Raw genomic sequence first — 22753 nt, forward strand, 5'->3', positions numbered from 1 at the left:
CAGAAGGAAAACAATGCCACTTTCTGGCTCTACTCTAGCCTCACTTTTCATCACTTCCCTCACTTTCCACAATGCACTGCCCCCTTTCAGATGCTGATTCACAGGTGGGTGAGTTTGTATACATTCTAGGACCCTGTGGGTCTCTCCCACGGACCTCCTGTGAGACTGAGGGTTTCTCCCCCTGCTACGACTCTCAAAGATTTTTACATCCAGAGGTTTTGAGTCTTTAGTTTCCCACGCTGAAACCCTGGGTTCTGTGGTCTGTCTTGCTTCCCAATTGTTCTTCCCAGCTTAATGCCCCACAAGTGTGGAACTGACTGTTCCACCAGCCACCTCCTTGGCTGTGCATCCTCTCTGCCCCAGCTGCCTGTCTCCACCCCTCCTACCAGTCAGGATGAATGTTTCTTCTTTAATTCCTTGGTTGTCAGATTTCCATGAAGTTTAAATTTCTGGCAGTTCTGGTTGTTTTTTGTTTTTAAATTTGTTATTGTCCTTCTTTCGGTTGTGTGAGGAAGTGAAGCATTTCTGCCTATGGCTCCATCTTGGCCAGAACTCCTGGGCTGCTTTAAGAATTATGGAGGAAACATCTTGTGTACAGTTCTAATTGTTATTTTTATTAATCAGAGCTTTTCTATCATTGGAATATTTATTAAAATAATATTCTACTTTATCATGTTTATTCCTTCATTGGAACATTTATTGAAATAATATTCTACTTTATCATGTTTATTCCTTAAGGTCTGACAACCTAATTTCCTTCTACCATTCTTTGGAAACTACTGCCTTAAAAGTCAGGGAAGGATAAAGTAATCATTAAACCTCAGGGCTTTTACTCACTTATCATCTTTAATTCACATTCCAGCTTGTTCCAGTAAATCTAAGTTTCCTTTTACTATATTATAAAAACTTCTGCCTGTCTAAGCTTTTTCCTCTTTGCATTCCCTTATCAATACCTCACTGACTGTCAGAGCTCTCAGCAGCTTCTTTCACTCATACTGATCCTTTTCATATACTCCAGTAATACAAGAAATAATACTTGTATTATTTCTCACTTCTTATTATATATTTCTCTTGAACAATGAGTTGGACCTCAAATTTAATTTGTCTAAAATGGGACTTATTCTTTCCACTCCCTCCCTCCCTACCTCAACTTTTTCTTCGAACTTTCTTGTTGTTGTTGTTTTCTTTTCTTTTTTAATCAAGTAGTGCCTTTCTTTAGGCACAAGTAGGTTCCTAGTTTCTCTTTGTACCTTCCATACTTGGAGAGAAAGAAAAAGCTAGGCACTGTTGTTACAGAACAGACCTGGGCTGGGGAGGTGAGGGTGGTGAAACAATATACTGTTGCTGAATGGACCAACTCCTGTGCTCTGGGGGTTGTCCACCCTGTACTAGGTTCACCTTGCCGACCACCAGATAAAGATGTCTCTCAATGCCAGAGACTGGTAAAAATGAAGGGGATTATTTATTTAAAGAGTTATACAAACTTAAGAGTAATTACTTAATGTTTTTATTGAGATCCCAAAGTCCTTTAGAATACCCAGAAAGGCACAGTCCTTCCTTCCCTCCCTGCCCAGTCCCAAGTACTGTATCTCAGAAAAAGAAATAGAAGTCCGTGGTTCTTCCTTGTCCAAGCCCTGTGGTCCCACAAAGATGCCACATGGCTGCCATGCCTGGGTTTAAATCCCAGTGCCAATCCTCCTCTGTCACACCATTTCCAACTCCTCCCACAATTGGCCACAGGTGCCAGCATTCCTGTATTTTTCTAGCTTTACTGGGCTGATGTAGTAAGTCTGGGCAGGTATGGGCCTGTGGTGTTGAGCTAATCATCTCCAACCTCTCATGCAGGCTCTATAACCAGGGGGAGTTGCCTCCCAGTTACATCGCTCAAACCATGGCCACAGCTCAAACCATGGCCACAGCTGTTTAACATATCTATAAAACCAGTTAAAAGTTATAGATATGTTAAATAACTGTTCTAGAGTTTATCTGCAAAACTGTAGCTATTCAAAACAACTCTCAATGGCCCTGCTCCATATGTCCCATTCCCCAGTTCAGACTTATGGGGGTGAGGACATCCTATATATATACTTTTGTCTAATACTTCCTGGACACCGAGTTCTGGACCCCATTGCAAATCTCTGTTTGGGGCCTCCCCCTTAGTAGCACCCTGTTACACTGTGATTTATAGGGCAGGGCAAAGTGGGTTTACAGTTGTGAGTACATAAAACAGTTTATCTTTATATTATTTATTCATTATTATATTATTATCCATATGACCAACTTTTGCCCCACATTATACATACATCATCTCATTTAAACCCCTACACAATTTACATTTCATATATTATATACTAAGAACCAAAGCAGTCAGGAGAGTTGCCTAATGCCACAAAGCTGTCTAAGAATGGGTACCATATCTGCTGGACACTGAAATCTACATACTTTTTGCTCTGTAACAGAATGATGGCTCTTAAAAAACAATATACCTGGAATCAAAGAAATATTCAATTGTTTTTGCTGTTATAGTTATTAAAATAAAGTAGACAAATATATTTTAGAAGAATTGTGAACCTTTAATAAGGGGGAGAGTAATAAAAACATTCTATTAAATTTTCTGTTATTAAAATACTATTAATGAGAATAACCGTTTTCCCAAATTCCTCAATCAATCGAGGTTGTATTATATACCAAACTATGTGGTTGTGTAATATACTAAACTGGGTGTATATTCAATAACATTTTTCATGTTGAAATATTGAGTTGGATATAGGTGTTTTTGTTTGTTCATTGGTTTTACTACATGGTGTTAACTGGATGATTGTCAATGCTATACTCAACAATTAAAGAGATCTTTACCCTGAGGCTTCAGAGCTCAGTTTGATAACTGAGATAGAATAACCTAACGTTAAAGGGGAGGCAATAGCAGCAGTTAGTTAACAGTGAGGCAATGTCCTATGGGTATGCAAATTGAGAAATTACATAGTAACTTATAAGTATGGATTGTACTCAGGGCAAAGAATGTACCATCATTATGCTAATGCACACTGAATAATGGTCTATTAAGTACCATTTAATCCAATTTAGACCTAATGAACTTGGTAGATGAGATTCCTGCTGAATTAAGGAGTAATTAAAGCCTCATTTTGGATTTTTTTGTCATCTAGGTCAAGTAGTTTCAAGTAGTTGTGTATATTTATTTGTTGCAGGAAAGATACAACTTTCTTATGTTGCCTCTGGTTAATTCCTTAAGAAATATTTATGGAATATGATTTGTGTCATAGAGGATATCTGTTGGTGAGTGGGAGATAATGATATAAAGGACTTAGAAAACTATTTGCTGCATTTAAGGAGTTCTATTTCCATGTTTGCTAATTTTTCTCAGTTACTCTGAGTGGTACTTTTTTTTTTAATTAAATGGATAAAAAGAATTTTGTTTGAGTCTAAAGGCAAAATAACTCTCCTCTCTAGCAAGAAGATTGCCAAAGGTCTTTAATAGAAGGAAAACAATTAAAAAGGTGAAGATGTGTTTTGACTCTGTACTCAGTCTCACCTGTCTCAGAGGTGCAATGACACTGGTTTTATTTGGAACTTTCAGGAAGGGGTCCGGATCACCATTTTGCAGAAAGTACAAAAGATGTGTCAGAAGAAGCCCATGTCTGCCTACCCTGCAGGGAGGGCTGCCCCTACTGTGCCGATGACAGCCCCTGCTTTGTCCAGGAGGATAAGTATTTACGACTTGCTATCATCTCCTTCCAAGCCCTGTGTATGCTGCTCGACTTCATTAGCATGCTGGTGGTCTACCACTTTCGCAAAGCAAAGGTAAACCCAGGTACCCTGGTTATGATCTTCCTTTTTTATTATAAAGTGACCTCTTCTTTTTTTTTTTTTTAAGCAGTTGAAGTTTTCAAAATCCTAGTGGCTTCTCTATTAAGCAGAAATCTTTGTATAGTAGGATAGGACTAGAGAGTATGAAAGTTATATTTTTAGCTTTCCAGAAGAAATAGGGACTAAAAATATGAAACTTTATTATAACATTTTTTTTCTACAGAAGATTTTCCTCTATTTAGCCTAGAGCTTGAGTTCTTCATTGTCTTAAAAGACTATCTTTTACATCATCTCTTTGGCTTCTCAAAGAACTTACTCTGCCAGTGCCCAATATATTGTTAATTTTTTCATATCTAGAAAGCTTTGTGACATTTATTATATTTCATTTTTATTTCTTTAAGCCATATTGGAATATGGGAAATAGACCAATGTATTTTTGAGCAGATTATACTTTGAAGAATGAATTTATTCATGACCTTTTATTAGGTCTTACATTACTGTCCCAGAATAATAGTGCTGTTGCAAAAAGCTTGTAGAGCAGTTGAGAGAGCCTGTCCCTTGGTTCAGTTCTGAGAAATCGAAGAGTAATATAAGCATTTGTATGCTTCTCAGTCAGGGGCGGATGAATGCTCAGATGTTCAGAGCAAAGCTTTCTGGGGAGGTGTCTGCCCTGGGTCATCCCGTTAATTCTATGAAACCAGTGCTGTGTCAGAATTTGTGGTGCTTTTGCTTTCAGAAACTCATTTTGCCATTGGAAAGAAAATAAAAATCTAAAGTTTCCACCTTTTCTGAATTCATATGACCCCCGTGTTAGCAAAGTTGTACAGATTGGTTTGGAGCTCATTACAGAGATCATTGACAGTAGAAATTGTTCTAGTTATAAATTTTTTTTCTTATTCTAAAAAATCCCTTTCTTTTTGCTTTAAAATAGTTTTTCAATATATTTTATTAATTATGCCATTACAGTTGTTCTATTCCCCCCCTTCATTCCCCTCCACGCTATACACCCCCTCCCCCATTATCCCCCCTTTAGTTTATGACCACGTGTCTCAAGTCCTTTAGATTCTATATTTCCCCTACTATTCTTGCCCTACCCCCCCTATTTTCTACCTACCATCTATGCTACTTATTTTCTGTACCTTCTCCCACCTTCTCCTTCTCCCACTCCCCTATTGCTAACCCTCCATGATCTTCATTTCTATGGTTCTGCTCCTGATCAGCTGTCCTCTTAGTTTGCTTTTGTTTTAGGTGTGGTTCTTAATAACTGTGAGTTTGCTGTCCTTTCACTGTTCATCTTTTTTATCTTCTTTTTCTTAGATAAGTCCCTTTAACATTTCATATAATAAGGGCTTGGTGATGATGAACTCCTTGAATTTGATCTTATCTGAGAAGCACTTTATCTGTCCTTCCATTCTAAATGAAAGCTTTGCTGGATAGATCAATCTTGGTTGTAGGTCTTTGGATTTCATGACTTGGAATACTTCTTTCCAGCCCCTTCTTGCCTATAAGGTCTCTTTTGAGAAATCTGCTGACAGTCTGATGGGAACTCCTTTGTAGGTGACTGTCCCCTTATCTCTTGCTGCTTCTAGGATTCTCTCCTTCATTTTAATCTTGGTTAATGTAATGATGATATGCCTTGGTGTGTTTCTTCTTGGGTCCAATTTCTTTGGGACTTTCTGAGCTTCCTGGATTTCCTAGAAGTCTATTTCCTTTGCCAGATTGGAGAAGTTCTCCTTTATTATTTGTTCAAATAAGTTTTCCACTGGTGGCTGTTCCTCTTCCCCTTCTGGTACCCCTATAATTCAGATGTTGGAATGTTTAAAGATGCCCTGAAGGTTCCTAAGCCTCTCCTCATTGTTTTGAATTCTTATTTCTTCATTCTTTTCTGTTCGGTCATTTTTTTCCTCCTTCTGGTCCACTCCTTTGATTTGAGTCCCAGTTTCCTTTCCATTACTATTGGTTTCCTGTGCATTTCCATTCATTTCAATTAGTTTAGCCTTCATACATTCCTTTAATATGTGACTAAAATCAACCAGTTCTGTGAGCATCCTGATCACCAGTGTTTTGAACTATGCATCTGAAAGTTTGGCTAGTTCTTCATTGCTTAGATTTATTGGCTCTGGGGCTCTGAGTTGTTCTTGAGCCATGTTTTTATCTGTTTGTGCCTGTTATGTATGAGGAGCGGAGACTTAGTCGTTCACCAGGGCAGGGCTACCCAGGTTGCTGGGTTTTGATGCTGTATGTGGGGGCAGGGTCAGAGAGGGACAATGGCAGTCCCCACTGCCGCTTCCCGCCACTGGGGCCTGGACAGTCTGTCTCACCGCTCGCTCCTTCATCAGTTTATCTGCGTGCGAATGTGTGACCGCAATCAGCCTCAGTGGGTCCACTGCCTTGCACCCTCAGTGGGTCCACCTGCTTCTCCACACCTGGAATCGGCCCATGGCTGCTGGTGCACCTGGGTCCCACATCCAGATAGGTCTGCTGGATCTTTTCTGCCCGACCCCACTCTGCTGCTGGCTCTGCCCCTCTTACTGGTTTGGCTGAAGGGTTCGTTGTTGTCAGACTTCCGTGTAGTTCAATTTTCTGTGGTTTGGCTGCATTTTCGTTGCTAAAACTTTGTTATTTTTAAACTTGGTTGTGCAAGAAGGCACAGTGCTTCCACCTATGCCTCCATCTTGGTGGAAATCTCTCAGAGATTTTTTTAAGTTTACTTATTTATCTTTAGAGGGGAAGGGTTAGGGAGAAAAATATCAACGCATGGTTGCCTCTCACGGGTCCCCTGCTGGGAAATGGCCTGCAACCCAGGCATGTGCCCTGACTGGGAATCAAACCAGGGATCCTTCGGTTCGCAGGCCTGCGCTCAATCCACTGAGCTACACCAGTCAGGGTTCTAGTTAGAAATTTTTTTTTAAAAAGAAAGGAAAAAAGCTCTCTGTGAATGGCTTCTATTACAAAGCTTCGAGTAACATTTAGAAAAAGAAACCGACAAACGCTGTTGAGATTCAGGGAGAATGTATCCATTATGTTAATGTTATAGACTTTAACAGTTATTTTTAAATCGTTTTTAACATAAGCATACAACACAAGTTAAAATCAGTCTTCAAGTCAGCAAGAAAATGCAAACAGGAAAGTTGTTCTTAATTTAACCAATAATTATCTTTCTACTGCAACAAAATATGTGCTAAATTGTACACATAATAAAGTAGTAGGCAAGTGGAGTTGAGAAATATCTCACCCCAGTTACCTAGTAAAATGAACTGCTTTTTAAAAAACCTGTCACTTCCAGGACAGGTAGGATTGAAAGGTCTATTTAATAACCTGCTCCAAAGTCTTTCTATGTAATGTAATTCATTTACACAGTGTACAGCACATAGTTCTTTATACATTTTAATTGATTTTTTTCATTAATGCGTGTTTTGCTAAATGGAGTAGTGATATGTGATGGGTAGAATGTTACATCGGATAAAAAGAAAACTAAGATCATTCTTGCTAGACTGGTATCTTAATCTATGTCAATGTTACTTAACACTTTCCAACTTATTAACCTTGTCAATTTCTCTGTATCTTCATAGGAAATGCTACTTTTTGTCACTGTCATGAGAACAGATATTTTTACGTACCATTTGGTGAAATTTCTTTAAATATAAACTAGTTGGAATACATAAATTAGACATTGTCTAGCTTAAAACGGATGCCTTCGGGAGGATCAATGAGTTTTCAGTGATTGCGACAAAACATAAAGGGGGATATTTTTAGGAAATAGGTTAATAAAGTCAGCAAACATAAATAAATTTGTGACCAATTCCCCAGTTTTTATCTAGAAATATGACAAAATTTCAGAACTGGAATTGAGCAACCTCTTATTTTTAGAAAAGAAAACCCAGCCTCTGAGAGATTTTAAGTTGCCCATGTGATATTTATATTTAGTCTTATTCCAGCACACAGAAAAAAACACTTCTAGAAGATGAAACATATAAGTGATTAAACTGAGGCTAAGTGACAATAAAGATAGCAAAATGTAGTTGAAATCAAGTGTGGGCTGTCGATGTAAAATAGATTCTGTGAGGGCAGGTGTACGGCTCTAGCCCAATGCTACAAAGAAGAGATTTTGTCGTTGTTGTTTTCTAAAACCAGCACAAAGAAGAGAAAAAAACAAGTCGTTGTGCATGAGATACAAACTAACCAGTCACTCAGGTGAAACTTGAATATTCCTAACACTAAGTCTTGAAGGAAATTTCTTAAATGGATTCTTGTACAGAGAATATTGTTAAATGTAGCAAGTCATAAATGGTCCTCTTTCTCATCGGGCCAGAATCAGCCTCCAAAACCCCCTCATCCAGTAGACTCTAAACAGTTTCTATGCATGAACTCTGTTTGCCATCCTGGATCCAGAAAAAGGGATGACTGCAAGATCTTCACATAAACTTTCTTAAATATAGTTGCTCTCAATGAGTTATCAAAAGGTAATTACTGAGTCCCACCAAATTTGAGATTATAATCCCTGTCAAGATTGGATAGCAGCTTTTCTATATTTCTATTGAGTGTGAAGCTGTGTGATATAATAAATAATATAACATAATATAACAACATAACATATGTAATATATAATTAATATATAGTGAATGAAGCTAGGGATACAACTGACATGTACTAATGAAGGCTGAGGCATCTAGTTAGATGCACAGTGAAGAGAAGTCGCCTCTTCCGTCTACGTGGAGACGTCCTGAGGGAGAGCGCAGGGACGCCTGGTTAGAGAAGGAGCCTGAGCTGGCATCTGCAGCTTGTTCCCTCCTTCCTTTTATCCAGCGTTGTCAGTGGTGTTCTTTAATCCAGTCTCACCAGAATTCATGGTACATAACATCTTAGATATTTTTAGAGCTGGACTATATTTTATTTAGGGTCCGATTGAAATGGATCATTTGGAAATTTAGGCCTCTTTTATTTATATTGGACTTTTTTGTGAACTGACAAATAAAGAACATAAGAAAAGCAATGGCAATGTCAAACCCAGCTGCTGATCCTGTACATCCATCTGGAAAGCATGCAAATATGCTGAAATGGTAACAGATAATTCTCTGTTCTAAAATGAAATATTAAGTGATCATATCAAGAGACATAAGATGATACAGAAAGTTGTGTCTTTCAGTTGTGCTGTTCTTCCAGAGAACTCTAATTATGAAAACTTTAAATGAGGTTTAACCAAGCCAAAACATCAACTTTGCAGCTGGTTAGTACCAAAAATCTTTGGTCAAAGATTATTTTAACATTTCATCATAGTAAAAAACACAAACTAGATTCCATTTTATTTGGGGGTGAGACTTGTGGTATGACGCCAAAAGGACAAGTTAAATTTTATTCTGCACAATCATTTAGGGAGCTAATTACATGTGTTGCTGTGTCCTTGGTTAAAGATTGAATCTGTCAGTAAAACTGTGAATGCGTTTCAACCCAGTGAGTTCTTCTAAAACGATAGCAATTTTAAAATAGTATTTTAAAGATCTTGAACATTGAATATTTTGAAATTGTTTTACATTTTTCACCGGATATAACAACATAGTTTTCTGTTAGCTATTCCAACGAAAGGGTATGGTTTCTCACAGCTTAAAAATGTCAAATGTTAGTACAACTCATTTTCATATGAAATTTCAAGGAGAAAAGAGTCCCTGGAAGGTGGAATAAGGACTTAACATCATTGCACAACTGTCATGGCGTTATCCCTGAATCTTCTCAATTGTTTCTTCCTTGCATCTGCCCTTTTCCTTTCCTACTTGGTGAGATTTGACTTTATGGTCAAGGATCTCAGTGGCATTTGTCCCGCTTTAGTGTGCTGATGGCCACCTTGCTGGGATGAATGCCCTCATGGACAGTTGTCCCATTAGTGTCATCCTGCTGCACTCATTCAGTGTCAATGATATGTTTCTTCCTATAAATCTGAGCTACTTTGCCAATTTGCTGCCCTTTGTAATGTCCTCACACAACCTGAACTTCATCATCCTTTCAAATGTGCATAGACGAAACATTGTGCTTCTGTCTCAGCTCTTTGGAAAGAGGAGGAGACATAATCTTCCTGTGAATGTGGGAAAGTACATTGGAATGCCTTTTGTGGATTTGCTTCAGTCAGAAGTCACAAAGGGACGAACTTCCTTTTGACCCCTGGCGCTTCTGCAATGGCCGCAGAGGGAAAGAGAGCACAAACCTAACTCCTCACTGATTGAATAACTCCCCATTCCCTTAGCTCCTGGTGACCTCTTTTCTTCATTCTGCCTCTACAAATTTGTCTTTTCAGGGTACCTTCATATAAGTGGAATTATACACTATTTGTTCTCTTGTGTTTGGCTTATTTCACTTACTGTAATGTTTTAAGTATGTCAGTGTTTTAATATTTATCAGAACTTGATTTCTTTTAACCATTGGATAATATTCCATTGTATGCATTTGGCACCTTTTGTTTATCATTTCATCCATCGATAGACATTTGGGTTCGTTTCACCTTTTTGCTATTGTAAATGACACTGCCACGTACATCTGAATACAAATATTTGCTTGAGTGCCTGCTTTCAATTGTAACCTAGGCGAGGGGTTACTGAATCATACGGTTGGTCTGTGTTTCACTTTTTGAGGACCCTCCAAGCTCTTTTCTACAGAGGCCAGACCATTTCATACTTTCACCAAAAATTCACGAGAGTTTCAGTTCCTTCATATCTTATTATTACATCATGTTATTATACCCAAAATCTTTTTATTCAATGTCTAGTGTTAGTGACCTGAGATTTGAGAGATTAAATACTCTGCTGTTAACTATCCTTTCTCTTTAAAATGATGGATTTGAAATGACTGATTTTAATCATGATACCTAATATTATTTGTATAATTTTTCTTTATTTTCCTGGTTTTTTCCTTTTTATTGAATTTATTGGGGTGACACTGGCTAACAAAAGTACCCAGGTTTCAATTGCACAGTTCTACAGTGCATCAGCTTTACACTTTGTGTACATTCACCACCCCACGTCAAGTCTCTGTTCATCAGCACTTATCCCTGCCCCCCTGTACCCTCCTCCACCCCCCCAGCCTCCCTCTGTAGTTTTTTTCCATGAAATACATTTAAACATATGTATGAAAGAAAGCCTCAAATGCTAAGCGTGAAAATCATAGAAGTATAATTATGCTTTCTGAATTAACTTTCAAATGATCTTCCTTAGGACAGAAGAAATCTGATAGTGTCAGCTGCAGCATTGCATTGGGTGCAGGGCAGAGAAGGATCAAGGAAGTGTGGACTAAGCCTTCCCGTACCAGGCATCAATACACTTATCTCTAAAATGTTAAGGCTTCATATATTTAGCCCTTGAAAGTTTTCCAGCCTTTAAGAGCTTCCTATTTAAAATAAAGTTACTGTTTAAGTAGGATTAGCTGTCATTTTAATGATAAGTGAACTTGAGCTAAAACATGATTGCCACCTCCTGTCAGTTTATTGGAGCACTCTGTTATAAAAGATTCTGAGCCAGTAAGTGGATTTATTCTGAAAGGTGATTGTTACTGGCTAAATTTAACAGCCATGTATGTTAGCAAGGAAACTAATTATATACCTTCCACATAATTGTCATTCCTTTTCTGGCAGTTTCAGACTCAGGGAAATAGTAAGGGAAGAACAACTACTGATAGAGGATATGAAGGGTCTTGGTGATAAGCACGGATCTGAAACTCTTTTGTCTAGGGTTAGCCCACTCCTCAGAGAATTACATCAAGATTTAAGATTTCTACATGTGAGGAACTGCTGTAGCCAGCCTAGATATAACAAATTTACTCAGAACTATCCTATTCCATAATTTACTAGCCAGTTCTCAAGTATTTGGAACTTGACATAGCCTGGAATGTATTTTGACAGGTGCTTTCCCCTAAATATATGAAGGTAAATGTATTTCAAATAAAATATAATGCGTTCAATTCTTATTAGCTTTTTATTTTTTTCTGACAAATACGTGTGGTATATGTTACTAAAAGTGCCAGAAGAAATTTGATCTTAAAAATTATGACCTCCATCTCACATACAACAAGCGTCCCCAAGTGTCTTTTGTCGATAAGAAAGTATTTTATGAGTTCTTAGTGCAGCTCAGTCCCCAGCTTGGATTTAGAGTTTAAAATATTTTCTTTTTCTTCTTACTTTAAAAATCATTTTGCTCATGTGTAGGTTACTCTTTGTTAAAGCTACTTTTATTAGCAATCAGGAAGGTCTGCTCTTTTGGTTTTCACATCATTAAGTATAAGCTTTAGAACTAAATTTTACATTTAAACAATTACAATTAAAAGGCAAATTGGAAAAAAGTATTTTGATATAATAGTAAAGCATTAACATTCTTAATATAAAAACAAACAGACCCTCTTAGGAATCAATATGAAATAGAAAAAATAATAGAAAAATGGGCAAAGAACATTTGAAATGAAATGAAATAAAAGAAATGAAGTTGTATAATGTTATACGGTATAACTTTGAATTTATGGAATCTTTATAGTCCCCATGTAAGATGGTATTATTCTTATTTTATATTTGAGTAAACCAAAGTGTAGAGAATTTAAAAAACCAATTCAATATTACTTGGGGAAGCTGTGATTAACATTCAGGTCTGTCTGACTGTATAGCTCATTATAGCTCTTAATTACTTTGCTGTATTATGTCATGGTTACAAGGAAAAATTTATCTTAAACTCTAAAAAGTAGATCTAGCCAACCCACTCCTATTTTAATAATCTAAGTTCTAGGCCTACATGCTTTCTTCTAACTTCCTCATTCCCTTATGCTTCACTGACATTTATGTGTTTTATGCTTCATTTTTGCTAGGTATCTGCTAGTTAACTAAGTAAACCAAGTGTCTATGTGGTACCATTTAAATTTTTTTCGTATTTTTACTGAATTTTTTGAGGAACATCAGTTAATAAAATTACTATATAGGTTTCAGGTGTACAATGGCACCATTGTGATGGCTTTATATGGTCCTTGCTCTGCTCATTGTGTTACTACACAGTTTGACATTTTAGTGGCATCCTTTAATGACTTAACCCAAGGAGCAGCTCATACATGAGGTCTGTCTGGAAAAAGTCCAACCATTGTTAATATCGTGAGAATGGTTTTTATGACATCCATGTAACCTTTCAGCCAAGGAGAGTGGACTGCATGGAATATGCATGTGTGAACAATGATAACTTCACAGTACTAGTCAGTGGGGGTGGTACACATGCTGTTGAGTAAGCATGTGTACTGTGTGGCCATCACATTCAAAATGACTGAGTAAGTAGAGCAACGGATCTGTATCAAATTTTGCATGAGACTTGAACATTCCTCTGTGGAAACTACCAGATGATTCAGAAGGTTGCAGCTATGGGCAACTGGTGATCGGCAGCTTCATTACAACAATGAGCCCACTCATGCACCATGTCTTGTATAGAGTTTTTTTGGCAAAACATCAAATCATCCAGGTGACTCAGCCCCACTACAGCTCAGATTTGATGCCCTGCAACTACTGGCTTTTCCCCAAACTAAAATCACCTTTGAAAGGGAAGGGGTGTCAGACTGTTGATGAGATTAAAAAAAAAAGGATACAATGGGGCAGCTGATGGCAATAGGGAGAACTGTGTGAGGTCCCAAGTTGCCTCCTTTGAAGGGGACTGGGTGTCATTGTCCTGTGTACAATGTTTCTTGTACGTTGTATCTTCTTCAATAAATGGCTCTATTTTTCATAGTACAAGACTGGATACTTTCTGGACAGACCTTGTATGTAACAGCTTAGAGGTATGTGTGTGGATGTGTGTAGATGTATACAAATGTCAGGGTGGCAATAAGGGTTCATATGGGGAGAAAGAGGAGAGTGCAGAAAAATAGTTTAGCTTAAGGGTCTCTTTCTGTGTTTCTTTAAAAAAATCATTTAAATAACCTCCTGCTATAGCTGGTGGCAGCTATACTAACTATGAATTGATGAATATCAACTGAAGAGATTATAATATACTCATATATGCCTTATGAGATATAAAATGCTTAATGATTATCAAAGTTCCATTCCTCTTTTGAGGCATTTACATTTACTTATGCTTATTTGAATGGTAAAGCCAGTTATGTGTCAAGTGTCTGAAAAATAACTTTTTAAAAATTAATGTATTATATACTGAGTTTCTTATTTGAAAAATACTATGAGACCAATCTTGTTTTTTTCAAAATTTTCAGATCTTCATTTTTAAAGCCCATTCTAATATTATGTAATCAAAAGACTTTGCACAATCATAAATTATGCCCTTATTAACTGTTTATTCATGAATATTTAACTAGGTTAACAAAGATGATTTTGATACTGGGTTGCCCAGCAGAGGCTCACAAGCTAATGAGGAAATGAATATAAAGAAACAGAAGATATATGAAAACATATTCTAAGTGTGTTGAGTACTTGGCATGGCAGTAGGGAATAATAGTAAAGAATAGATTATGGTCATAGACTTTAAAGTTTGTCTGTCCTGGTGCCTCTTCTGGCTTCTCAAATAAGAGCTCTTAAACTTTAGGTAAATTACCAACCTCCTTTTTTTCTCAGTCTCCTCCTCTGTAATATAGGGATAATAAATCTAATCTCATAGGGCTATGGTAAAGATAGAAATGTGTGGAATCTTTATAAACTTACTACAATTAATGATCTATGAAATGTTCTCAATAAATGTTAGTTATTAATAGGGGGTATGTGCTGGTATTATAGAAGCATAAAAAGTGGTTAAAGGGTGGTCTGGGAACACTCTAAAAAGAAGTGGAACTTGAAAAGAATTTTGAAAAACGAATTTCATTGGTCAGACTGAAAGGAGGTAAGAAAATAGGCTAGGCAGAGAGGCACATATACACAGATACTAGAGCGTACATAACACATTGAGGGTACACAAATATTTTAGTATGGGTCCAGAAAAGCCTGGCTAAGCATTTGGACTTCATTCTGTAGGGAGTTGAGATAAATTGTTCAGGTGGCTAATGATGTTAGACATTTGGGTCTGGCACCAGAGAAATAGGTTTGTAAGTCATCCATTAAGTCAGTCAATCAGTGTCTTTTTTTGTTTGTTTAATTTGAGAGTATACTAATTTCCCTGGCATTGTTTTTGGATGGTGACCAAAACAGGCATGGTCTTTGATGCTATGAATGGAGTTTATATAATCTTGGTGTAAAGATAAGTGAGTAAATAAATTAATAAATGCCAATACTAATAAGTGCTATGAAGGAAAATAAAAAAGTAAAGTGAGAGTAGAAGACTAATGGATTTTTTTAGGAAGACTTCTTTGTGGTGGCATCATTCAATCTGAGGTCTGAAGGATAAACTGGGGTGGAGGGTTGGTTGAGGAATAGGGATGGGGGAGTATTCCAGGAAAAGAAATTCACATCTGTGATGGTGCTGAAGTGTGAAGAAGCCTGGAGTGTTATAGGGACTAAAGGAGACCTGCATGGGTAGCAAACAGAAGCAGAGTAGGAGAGTGAAAACAGTAATTTGAAGAGACAGTCAGTTGCCATTCATTCAGAGGTCTACAGACCAGAGTAAAGAGTTTCATTTCATTTGACATGCAATAACAATCTACTGAAGGATTTGGAGGAGGATAATAAATGATCCTATCTAGGTATTAAACTAATTTTTCTGCTTCTCTGTGGAGAATTAGTAAGGGGTAACTGTAAAAGTGAGAAAAAATGATGTCTATCGAATTAGTCTGTATTGGAGATAGTGGTGGCCATGAGGCTGGAGAGGAGTGGCTAAATCTGAGACACACTTGGAGAGAGTGCTGACAGGGCTTCATGATAAGTTTGATGTGAGAGATGAGGAAGAGAGGAAAATTAAATTTGATTCTTTGAGGTTTGTAGCTTGAGGAACTAGGTAAAGGAAGAGTTGTGCTATCTACTAAAATTAAGAAAGTGTGAGCCCTGGCTGGTGTGGCTCAGTGCATTGAGCACTGGCCTAGGAGGCAAAGGGTGGCTGATTTGATTCCCAGTCAGGGCACATGCCTGGGCTGTGGGCCAGGTCCCCAGTAGGGAGCACATAAGAGGAACCACACACTGATGTTTCTCCCTCCCCCTCTCTCTAAAAATAAATAAATAAAATCTTTAAAAGAAAAAGAAAGTATGAAATAATGGAAGGAGAATGGTTTTAACAGTGGGGGAAGGAAAAATTCTAGGCCCTGGCTGAGGGTAGCACAGTTGGTTAGAACATCATCTTGATACACCAAGGTTGTGGGATTGATTCTGGTCAGGGCACATACTAGAAGCAACGGTGAATGCCCACATGAGTGGGGCGGCAAATCAGTGTCTCTCTCCTGCCACACCCACTCTCTCTTCCTCTCTCTCTCTCTCAAATCAATTAAAAAAAGAGTTTCATTCTGGACATAAGTTTAAGTAGGGTTGCTAAATTTAGCACATAATCAAACAGAATGCCCAATTAAATTTGAATTTTAGATAAACAATGAATAATGGTTTAGTATAAGTCTGTGACAAGTATTGCACATTAATACTAAAACATTATATGTGGTTTATATGCATTGTTTTAGCTGGCAACCCTAATGTTTAACCTACCTGTAAGAAACAGAAGTAGAGTTTCATGAGTGGGAAGCTGAGTACAGGAGTTCGGGCTAGAACTATAAATTAGGAATCATAAGCATGAACACATAGGAGTGTAAAGCTGTGAGAGTGAATGAGGTTACCCACATAGGAAACGTAGGAAGAAAAAAAGAGAGAGGATGCTTGGCACTGACCCTTCAACATTTTGAAGTCGAGTAGAATAGAAGAATCCTTTCTGAATAATTGTGGAGTAGCCAAAGAAAATAGAGGGAAGCCAGATCTGTGTTATATTGTAGAATCCAAAAGAGAACAGCATGGCTTGTGGGAATACTATGGAGTAAAAAGATAAAATGAAAGGAGAAAATCACGCAGTGGATTTGGCAATATAGAGGTCATTAGCAGCCTGAGCCGTGTACTTTTATATAATTATTGAGGAGGTAAAAAAAGCTATGTACCCTAAACTCTAGGAATCTTATTTGGGAAGGGAATAGAGAAATAGTGTGGGCTGGATAATGATAGTTAAAATCATGACAAATTCTGAGCTTTCCCTGGGGAGTGTTTAGAGTAAGAAAAGAAGACATCTGAAAATAGAATCTTTGGAACCGATAAAGGAAAAAAAAAGGATGGAAAGGGGCAGGAGAGTGAACCAGCCCCAACAGAGAAATTTTGCAGAAATGAGAGGGGGACTCAAAGGAGAGGCAGTTGTGAACAGTAGCAGGTAATACAGAGTGAAGAAAAATGAGGCCTGCAATAGTGCATTGCTGGACCCCTGTCACATTGTCTTCATTATTGTAGTTTTGTTGGGATTTAAGTGATTGGTAGCTGGTAATCTTAACTTTCAAAATCTTCTGGATATACTTCGTTTTTACTCTTTCATATTTATCATTTAGGAAAAGCTAGTCAAACTCAATGCAAAAGCTTAATGGGATTTTTATTGGGATTGTATTAAATAGTATAGTAACAATCGTCAGATTATATAGAAAAAATAGAGTTTTAGATCACTTCCTAATACCATTTGCAATAATTCCCAGGTGAAAATGAATCTATGGATTTGATGATTATGAAGTTATTGAAAATGTTTGCTTGAGTAGTTTGTGAACTGTAACTGCCATAGAAGTCAGCTTGTTGTGGGCTCAGAGGTAGATTGAAGATGGAAAAGCAGAGGATGTAAATATGTGGCATTCTTTCAAGAAGCTTGGTCTAAGGTAGGCAGAAAGAGGGTCTGACCACATGGCCAAAGAGTTGACTTGGGATTGAGGGAATTTTATCTTGAGAGATAGGAACACTTTTATAAACTGTTAGAGAAAAGAGAGAAGAGCAGGTTGAAAATACAGGGAAACATAGAATAATTGATAGAACAGGGCCCATGACCACCTAACTGAAGGGAAAAGGATCATGAGTACTGGTGAGATTTCCACTTTGGCCAGAAGAATATCTGAATTATATCTGAGACTAGTGAAACAGTGATGTTGTTGAGGCAGCTATCAATAATTTTGGGTTCAGGCTACAAAGATGAAAATATTCTACCTTGGATTTTCTGTCTTAGACTTGGAATAAGGTCATTTACTGAGTGTTGGTTTTTTTTTAATGACAGTTTACATTCAATATTATTCTAGATTAGTTTAAGGTATACAGCATAGTGGTTAGACAATCATATACTTTACAGAGTGGTTCCCCTACTATTTCAGGTACCCACCTGGCCTCATACATAGTTATTATAATATTATTGACTGTATGTCCTGTGCTGTAATTTGCATCCCTGTGACTGTTCTGTAACTACCAATTTGTACTTCTTAATACCTTCACCATTTTCACCCAGCCCCCCGACCTTCCTCCCCTCTGGTATTCTTTGTAGTTTGTTTTCTTTAAGTATTTTTTAATTGATTATGCTATTACAGTTTCCCAATTTTTCTCCTTTATCCCCCCTTCACTCTGCCCCCCAACCTTCCAGCATTCCCCACCCCCCCACTTAGTTTGTGTCCATGGGTTGTACATATAAATTATTTGAGTCCTCTGTTTCCTATACCATTTTTTACCTCTGGTATTCTTGAGTGGAATGAGGTAGAGATTGGAGAAAACTGTTAGAAATTCAGTGTGGCTACTGTAGGGGAAGAAGAGGTAGTCCAAGTGCCATAAAAGGGTTGCTGAGAGCACAGATTGAATTGGAAACCACAGATGTTTCTCTGAAGTTCTTCTGAAAGGAAGAGAAGCAGGAAGTTGGAGATAGTATTAGCATAGGTAGTGAGGTGTACTGAATGATTACCATTCAAGGAACTACAAATATTTTGAAAGTGGCATTTTTATGTCCATTTGTTTTTCCTTTTTTTAATTGTTAACACTATTACACATGAATTTGTTTTTTCTTAAAGTAGATTTACAAAAGTTTCACTCTCCAAGTTTCGTCATGCATTTATAGCATTAATATGTGTGACAATTAATTTTAAAGAAATCCCAGGAGAGAGAGAAATAACATTAATAAGCATCTTCAGTTTGCAAATGGAGAAAATGATGCCTAGTGATACTCCTAAGATCACAATGCAAACCACTGTTTACTCATAATTTAAAAAGATCTTTCAAATTCAATGAAAAGAGCATATTTTTAAAGACTTAGGGGGTGTATTACAGTTGCATGATTATGAAGTTATTGAAACCTTTTGCCCGAGCAGTTTCTGTCCTAGGAGTTTAGTATATATTTATCGTTAGGCCTATCCCAGTTAAAAGTGAAATTGGGGAGATTTATTTTGTGAGTTTTAATTCTTAATACAAAAGGAGCCAGCAAATTATGCTCTGTCACCTGTTTTGAAAAATAAATCAAAGTGAAGAATATTTTATGACATGTGGAAATTGTATGGAATTCAAATTCCAGTGTCTACAAATAAAGTTTTATTGCAGTATAGCCACATTCACTTGTCTGTATGTCTCTGGCTGACCTCACACTACACTGGCAGAAATAACTAGTTGTGATGAAAATGGTGTGGTCTGGAAAGCTTAAATATTTACTTCTTGCTCCTTTACTGAAAATATTGGCTGTCAGTTAAAATATAGCTCCTGTCTGGTCCAGTCTCCAACCCCATTTTTTCATCTCCCAGTGAGCGCTTTGCTCATTGGACCTGTACCTTCCAGGGTTATTTGTTCTTTCATAAGGAACTCTTAAACACTAAAAAGCCTCTACCCAGATGCATGAATGTACAATGTTGTAATTTCAGATTCAGGTCAGGATACCTGGATACGTTTTCACTAAAAGGTCACCTTGACATGCTGTAATTCTCCCATGCAGTCTCTTCTGTCAACTACAAAGACGATTCTCATTTGGAGCATCTGCTAGTGTCTCGACCTGCTGTTCTTTTTTGTGACATACCAGGCCCTTCAGATCCTGAACTTAAAATTCTTAAACATTTTTTGCAGGCAGAATGACTTACTTGAGCAAGAGGGCAGGATAGTGAGGCCTCACCTGTATTTCAAATGGAGATACTGGGAACCCAAGTTAATTGTCTGGTTCTAAATTCTGACAGCCTAGAGAAGCATGGCTTAGCTACCTGGATCATAATTTTAAATTTTATTAAAGTTTTACTTTGCTAAAACAAGTTTCATTTGGGCCATGAGCTCTTGGTCCACCACTTATTTGTATTCAGTTGAGCTTTGTCAGTACTTTGGAGGGTAGATCTTGCTAGGCTGGAGTGCAGTGTATCTATCTCCTCAACATTTTGAAGCCTCCTGATTTTCTGTATCAGTGTTTCTCCATCCAGAAGTCAGGCAGCATCCCTGAAGGTGCTGCACAGCACCCCTCCTCATGTTTTTGTATGTAGTGATTTCTGTCCTGTGGCCTCTCTCTTCACCCAGATGGAATCACATGGTTCCAAGGCAATAGGAGGGAAAACCATGACAAGGAGTTACTCATTTTTTCTCTCTATTGGAGATTTTAGAGTTGAGCTGTCATGAAACCAAGGCTTTGTCTTATCTTCCTCTTCCACATCTATAAAAACCATGCTCTCCTGCACACACCTATAAATATACAACCTGGCTTCCTGAGGACAAAAGGGGAGCCTGTTTTTGTTGGTTTACCTGTCCGCAGTATTTCAAAATGATACATCCCTCTGGGGTTTCACTTCAGTCCTCCAGATGTCCCCTTGTGTCTCTGTACCACAGATCAGAGAAGATACATGGGCCGAATGCCAGCAGAGCACGGGAGCCTTGGCCACTGTTTTACACTGACCCAATTTTGATTAACCCTGAGAGGTGGAATTAGGCTATTTTAAGAAAAGACACTATTGACTAAACCTTGATTTGGGTTCCCTTCCAGTAGCCACCAAGAGAGGAAAAACAAGGCCTCTCAAACAACCATTAATTGACTGCTTGCATGTTAGTGTTTGTAGAAGCAAAGCATAGGGTTCCATTTTTCCTTTAAATATCTGTATCAGGACCCAACCAGTAGAACCTAAGGAACATACCTGATAGGGAGATATTTGTTTTATTTGGAGGAAAGCTGAGTAGACTTGAGAAAAAGTGTAAGTTCAAGAGAAGTATGATTCTCATTGCCACCTTTTCTCTTCCTTATTTTTCTTCACAAGATCTGTGACAGTCAAATTATCTTTATAATGCTAATTAGCAAAATTTCTTATTTTTCACAGGTCTTAGAAATGTGCAGGATTTTTTAGAAATTTAAATGCTTTTAAAACGTATTTATTCATTCTTATGACTTCTCTGTTTATCATTTCTCCTAAACTATTACTAAATTTAAGTTCAATGCAATTTTGTAATACTGCTAAGGACACTTAAAGGTATATGTTATTCTCTATTTCAGCATATTCAGATAGGATCATTTTTTGACACTTCAGCAATGCCATCAATTTTTAGCTTTGGGACCCAGATTTAAAATAGATTAGAGGTAACACTCATAGTCTCATTTCTAAAACATTTGCTCTCATTTTCTTTATGAAAAATAGAAAGGATAGCAAAGCAAGGCAAATAATAATAGCAGAGAAGCTTAAAATAAATAAAATAGGTCATAACCCTTGATGGTCTATGGCAGTCCAATTTTAATATGTAATTATTATGGGAGCTGTTATCATCCATATTTACTATTTACTTACCTTCTGTCTTTGAGCTTCAGCACTCATCTGTAGAATATTTTTTCCAAACTAATTCAGCCCCCTTAACTCAGCATATACCAGTGCTTCCCTAAGCTATGGTTTGGCTGCTCTGTCCTACTCTTTTTCTTCTATTTAAAGGTGCCTCTACACCTGAATCAATTAGGGATTAGCACAACATGTGATGGCAATGTTGGTATAAGCACTTTGCCTACTTCTGGCTCTTGTGATGTGGGATTGGCCCTTTCTGCTATGAAATTAATTCTTTGATTCTTACCCTTCTAACTGTTAGGCCCTAGCTGGCCTATTTAGACTATTATCAGACACTCATTGCTGGTCAGTGACTATTATTTTCAACGAAGTCTCATGTGCTTAGGTTGGGTGGGTGTCACTTACATCTATTAAGCAAAATTGCAGAATCCTCTGTGCAGCTTTTAAAAATCTTAATAAGCAGACCCTTTCTCAGACCTTACAAATAAGTTTCCTGGAGTGTGGTCTTCATGCAAGTATACTGTTTGAAATTGTCATAGGTATTTCTCATATACCTCTCAGGCTGGGAACCATAACCTTAAAAATGATCCTTTATGTCTTCTTCTATAGCTGGAGGTAAAACCTAAAAACAATTCTTCTCGTCTGAGAAACAAGAAATGGGACTTTTCTTTATTAATCTTGTGCTTTTCACTATCACATAGACACTCAAACCTTTAGAAATCATAGTTAATCTTTTTAGCTTTCCTCAAAGAAAAATAAAACCAAGAGCTGATGAATTTTCTTACATCAGCAGTGAATAGAGAGAGAAGGGCTATTTGAACTGTTCAGGATTCACTTACTGAAATTAAATGCCTGAGCTGTTACCTCAGGCCATTAAATAACTAAAGTGAAAATTTATTTTAAAATGTCTGTAAATCGTGAAGAGGGCTCAAACGTAAAAGTTGATTGTAAAAGAAATCAGATGTAGAGGAAAGCTCTCCTACTTTAATTAATTTATTTCAGGTGTTAGCAGCATGAAGTGGCTAACAGAAAAAATAAGTGCTGCACACACTAGAAAGGAGGCTTTGGGTTTGATTTTCTGTTTGTTTTTGTTTATGACACAAATAAACAAACAGAGAAATGCTTGCCTGAAGGTAAGTGAATGGTTAAGTGCAGCAACATATGAACCAACAATGCAGAAGGCAAACACTGGTGGCTCACCAGTGAGATAAATATGGGAAATAAGCTAAAGACATGGCTACATGAGATAGATGTAACAAAAACAGACAACATGTGAGACTCAAATACAGTAACAGAG

At 37.4% G+C, this 22753-nt stretch overlaps 1 protein-coding gene and 1 pseudogene across 1 annotated transcript in view; one reads left to right on the plus strand and one right to left on the minus strand.

Annotated features, from left to right (window-relative positions):
- GPR158 (G protein-coupled receptor 158) overlaps positions 1-22753 on the plus strand; it is a 360713-nt gene that overhangs the window by 209417 nt on the left and 128543 nt on the right. Inside the window, exon 4 of the mRNA XM_037125812.2 lies at positions 3596-3819. Within this exon, the coding sequence (XP_036981707.2) occupies positions 3596-3819 (224 nt within the window). The remainder of the gene's footprint in view (positions 1-3595; positions 3820-22753) is intronic.
- On the minus strand, positions 9537-21495 carry LOC128628613 (60S ribosomal protein L26-like; annotated as a pseudogene).

Source organism: Artibeus jamaicensis, unplaced genomic scaffold (genome assembly GCF_021234435.1).
Source record: "Artibeus jamaicensis isolate MK-2021 breed Jamaican fruit bat unplaced genomic scaffold, CSHL_Jam_final contig_867, whole genome shotgun sequence".
Taxonomy (NCBI): Eukaryota; Metazoa; Chordata; class Mammalia; order Chiroptera; family Phyllostomidae; genus Artibeus; species Artibeus jamaicensis.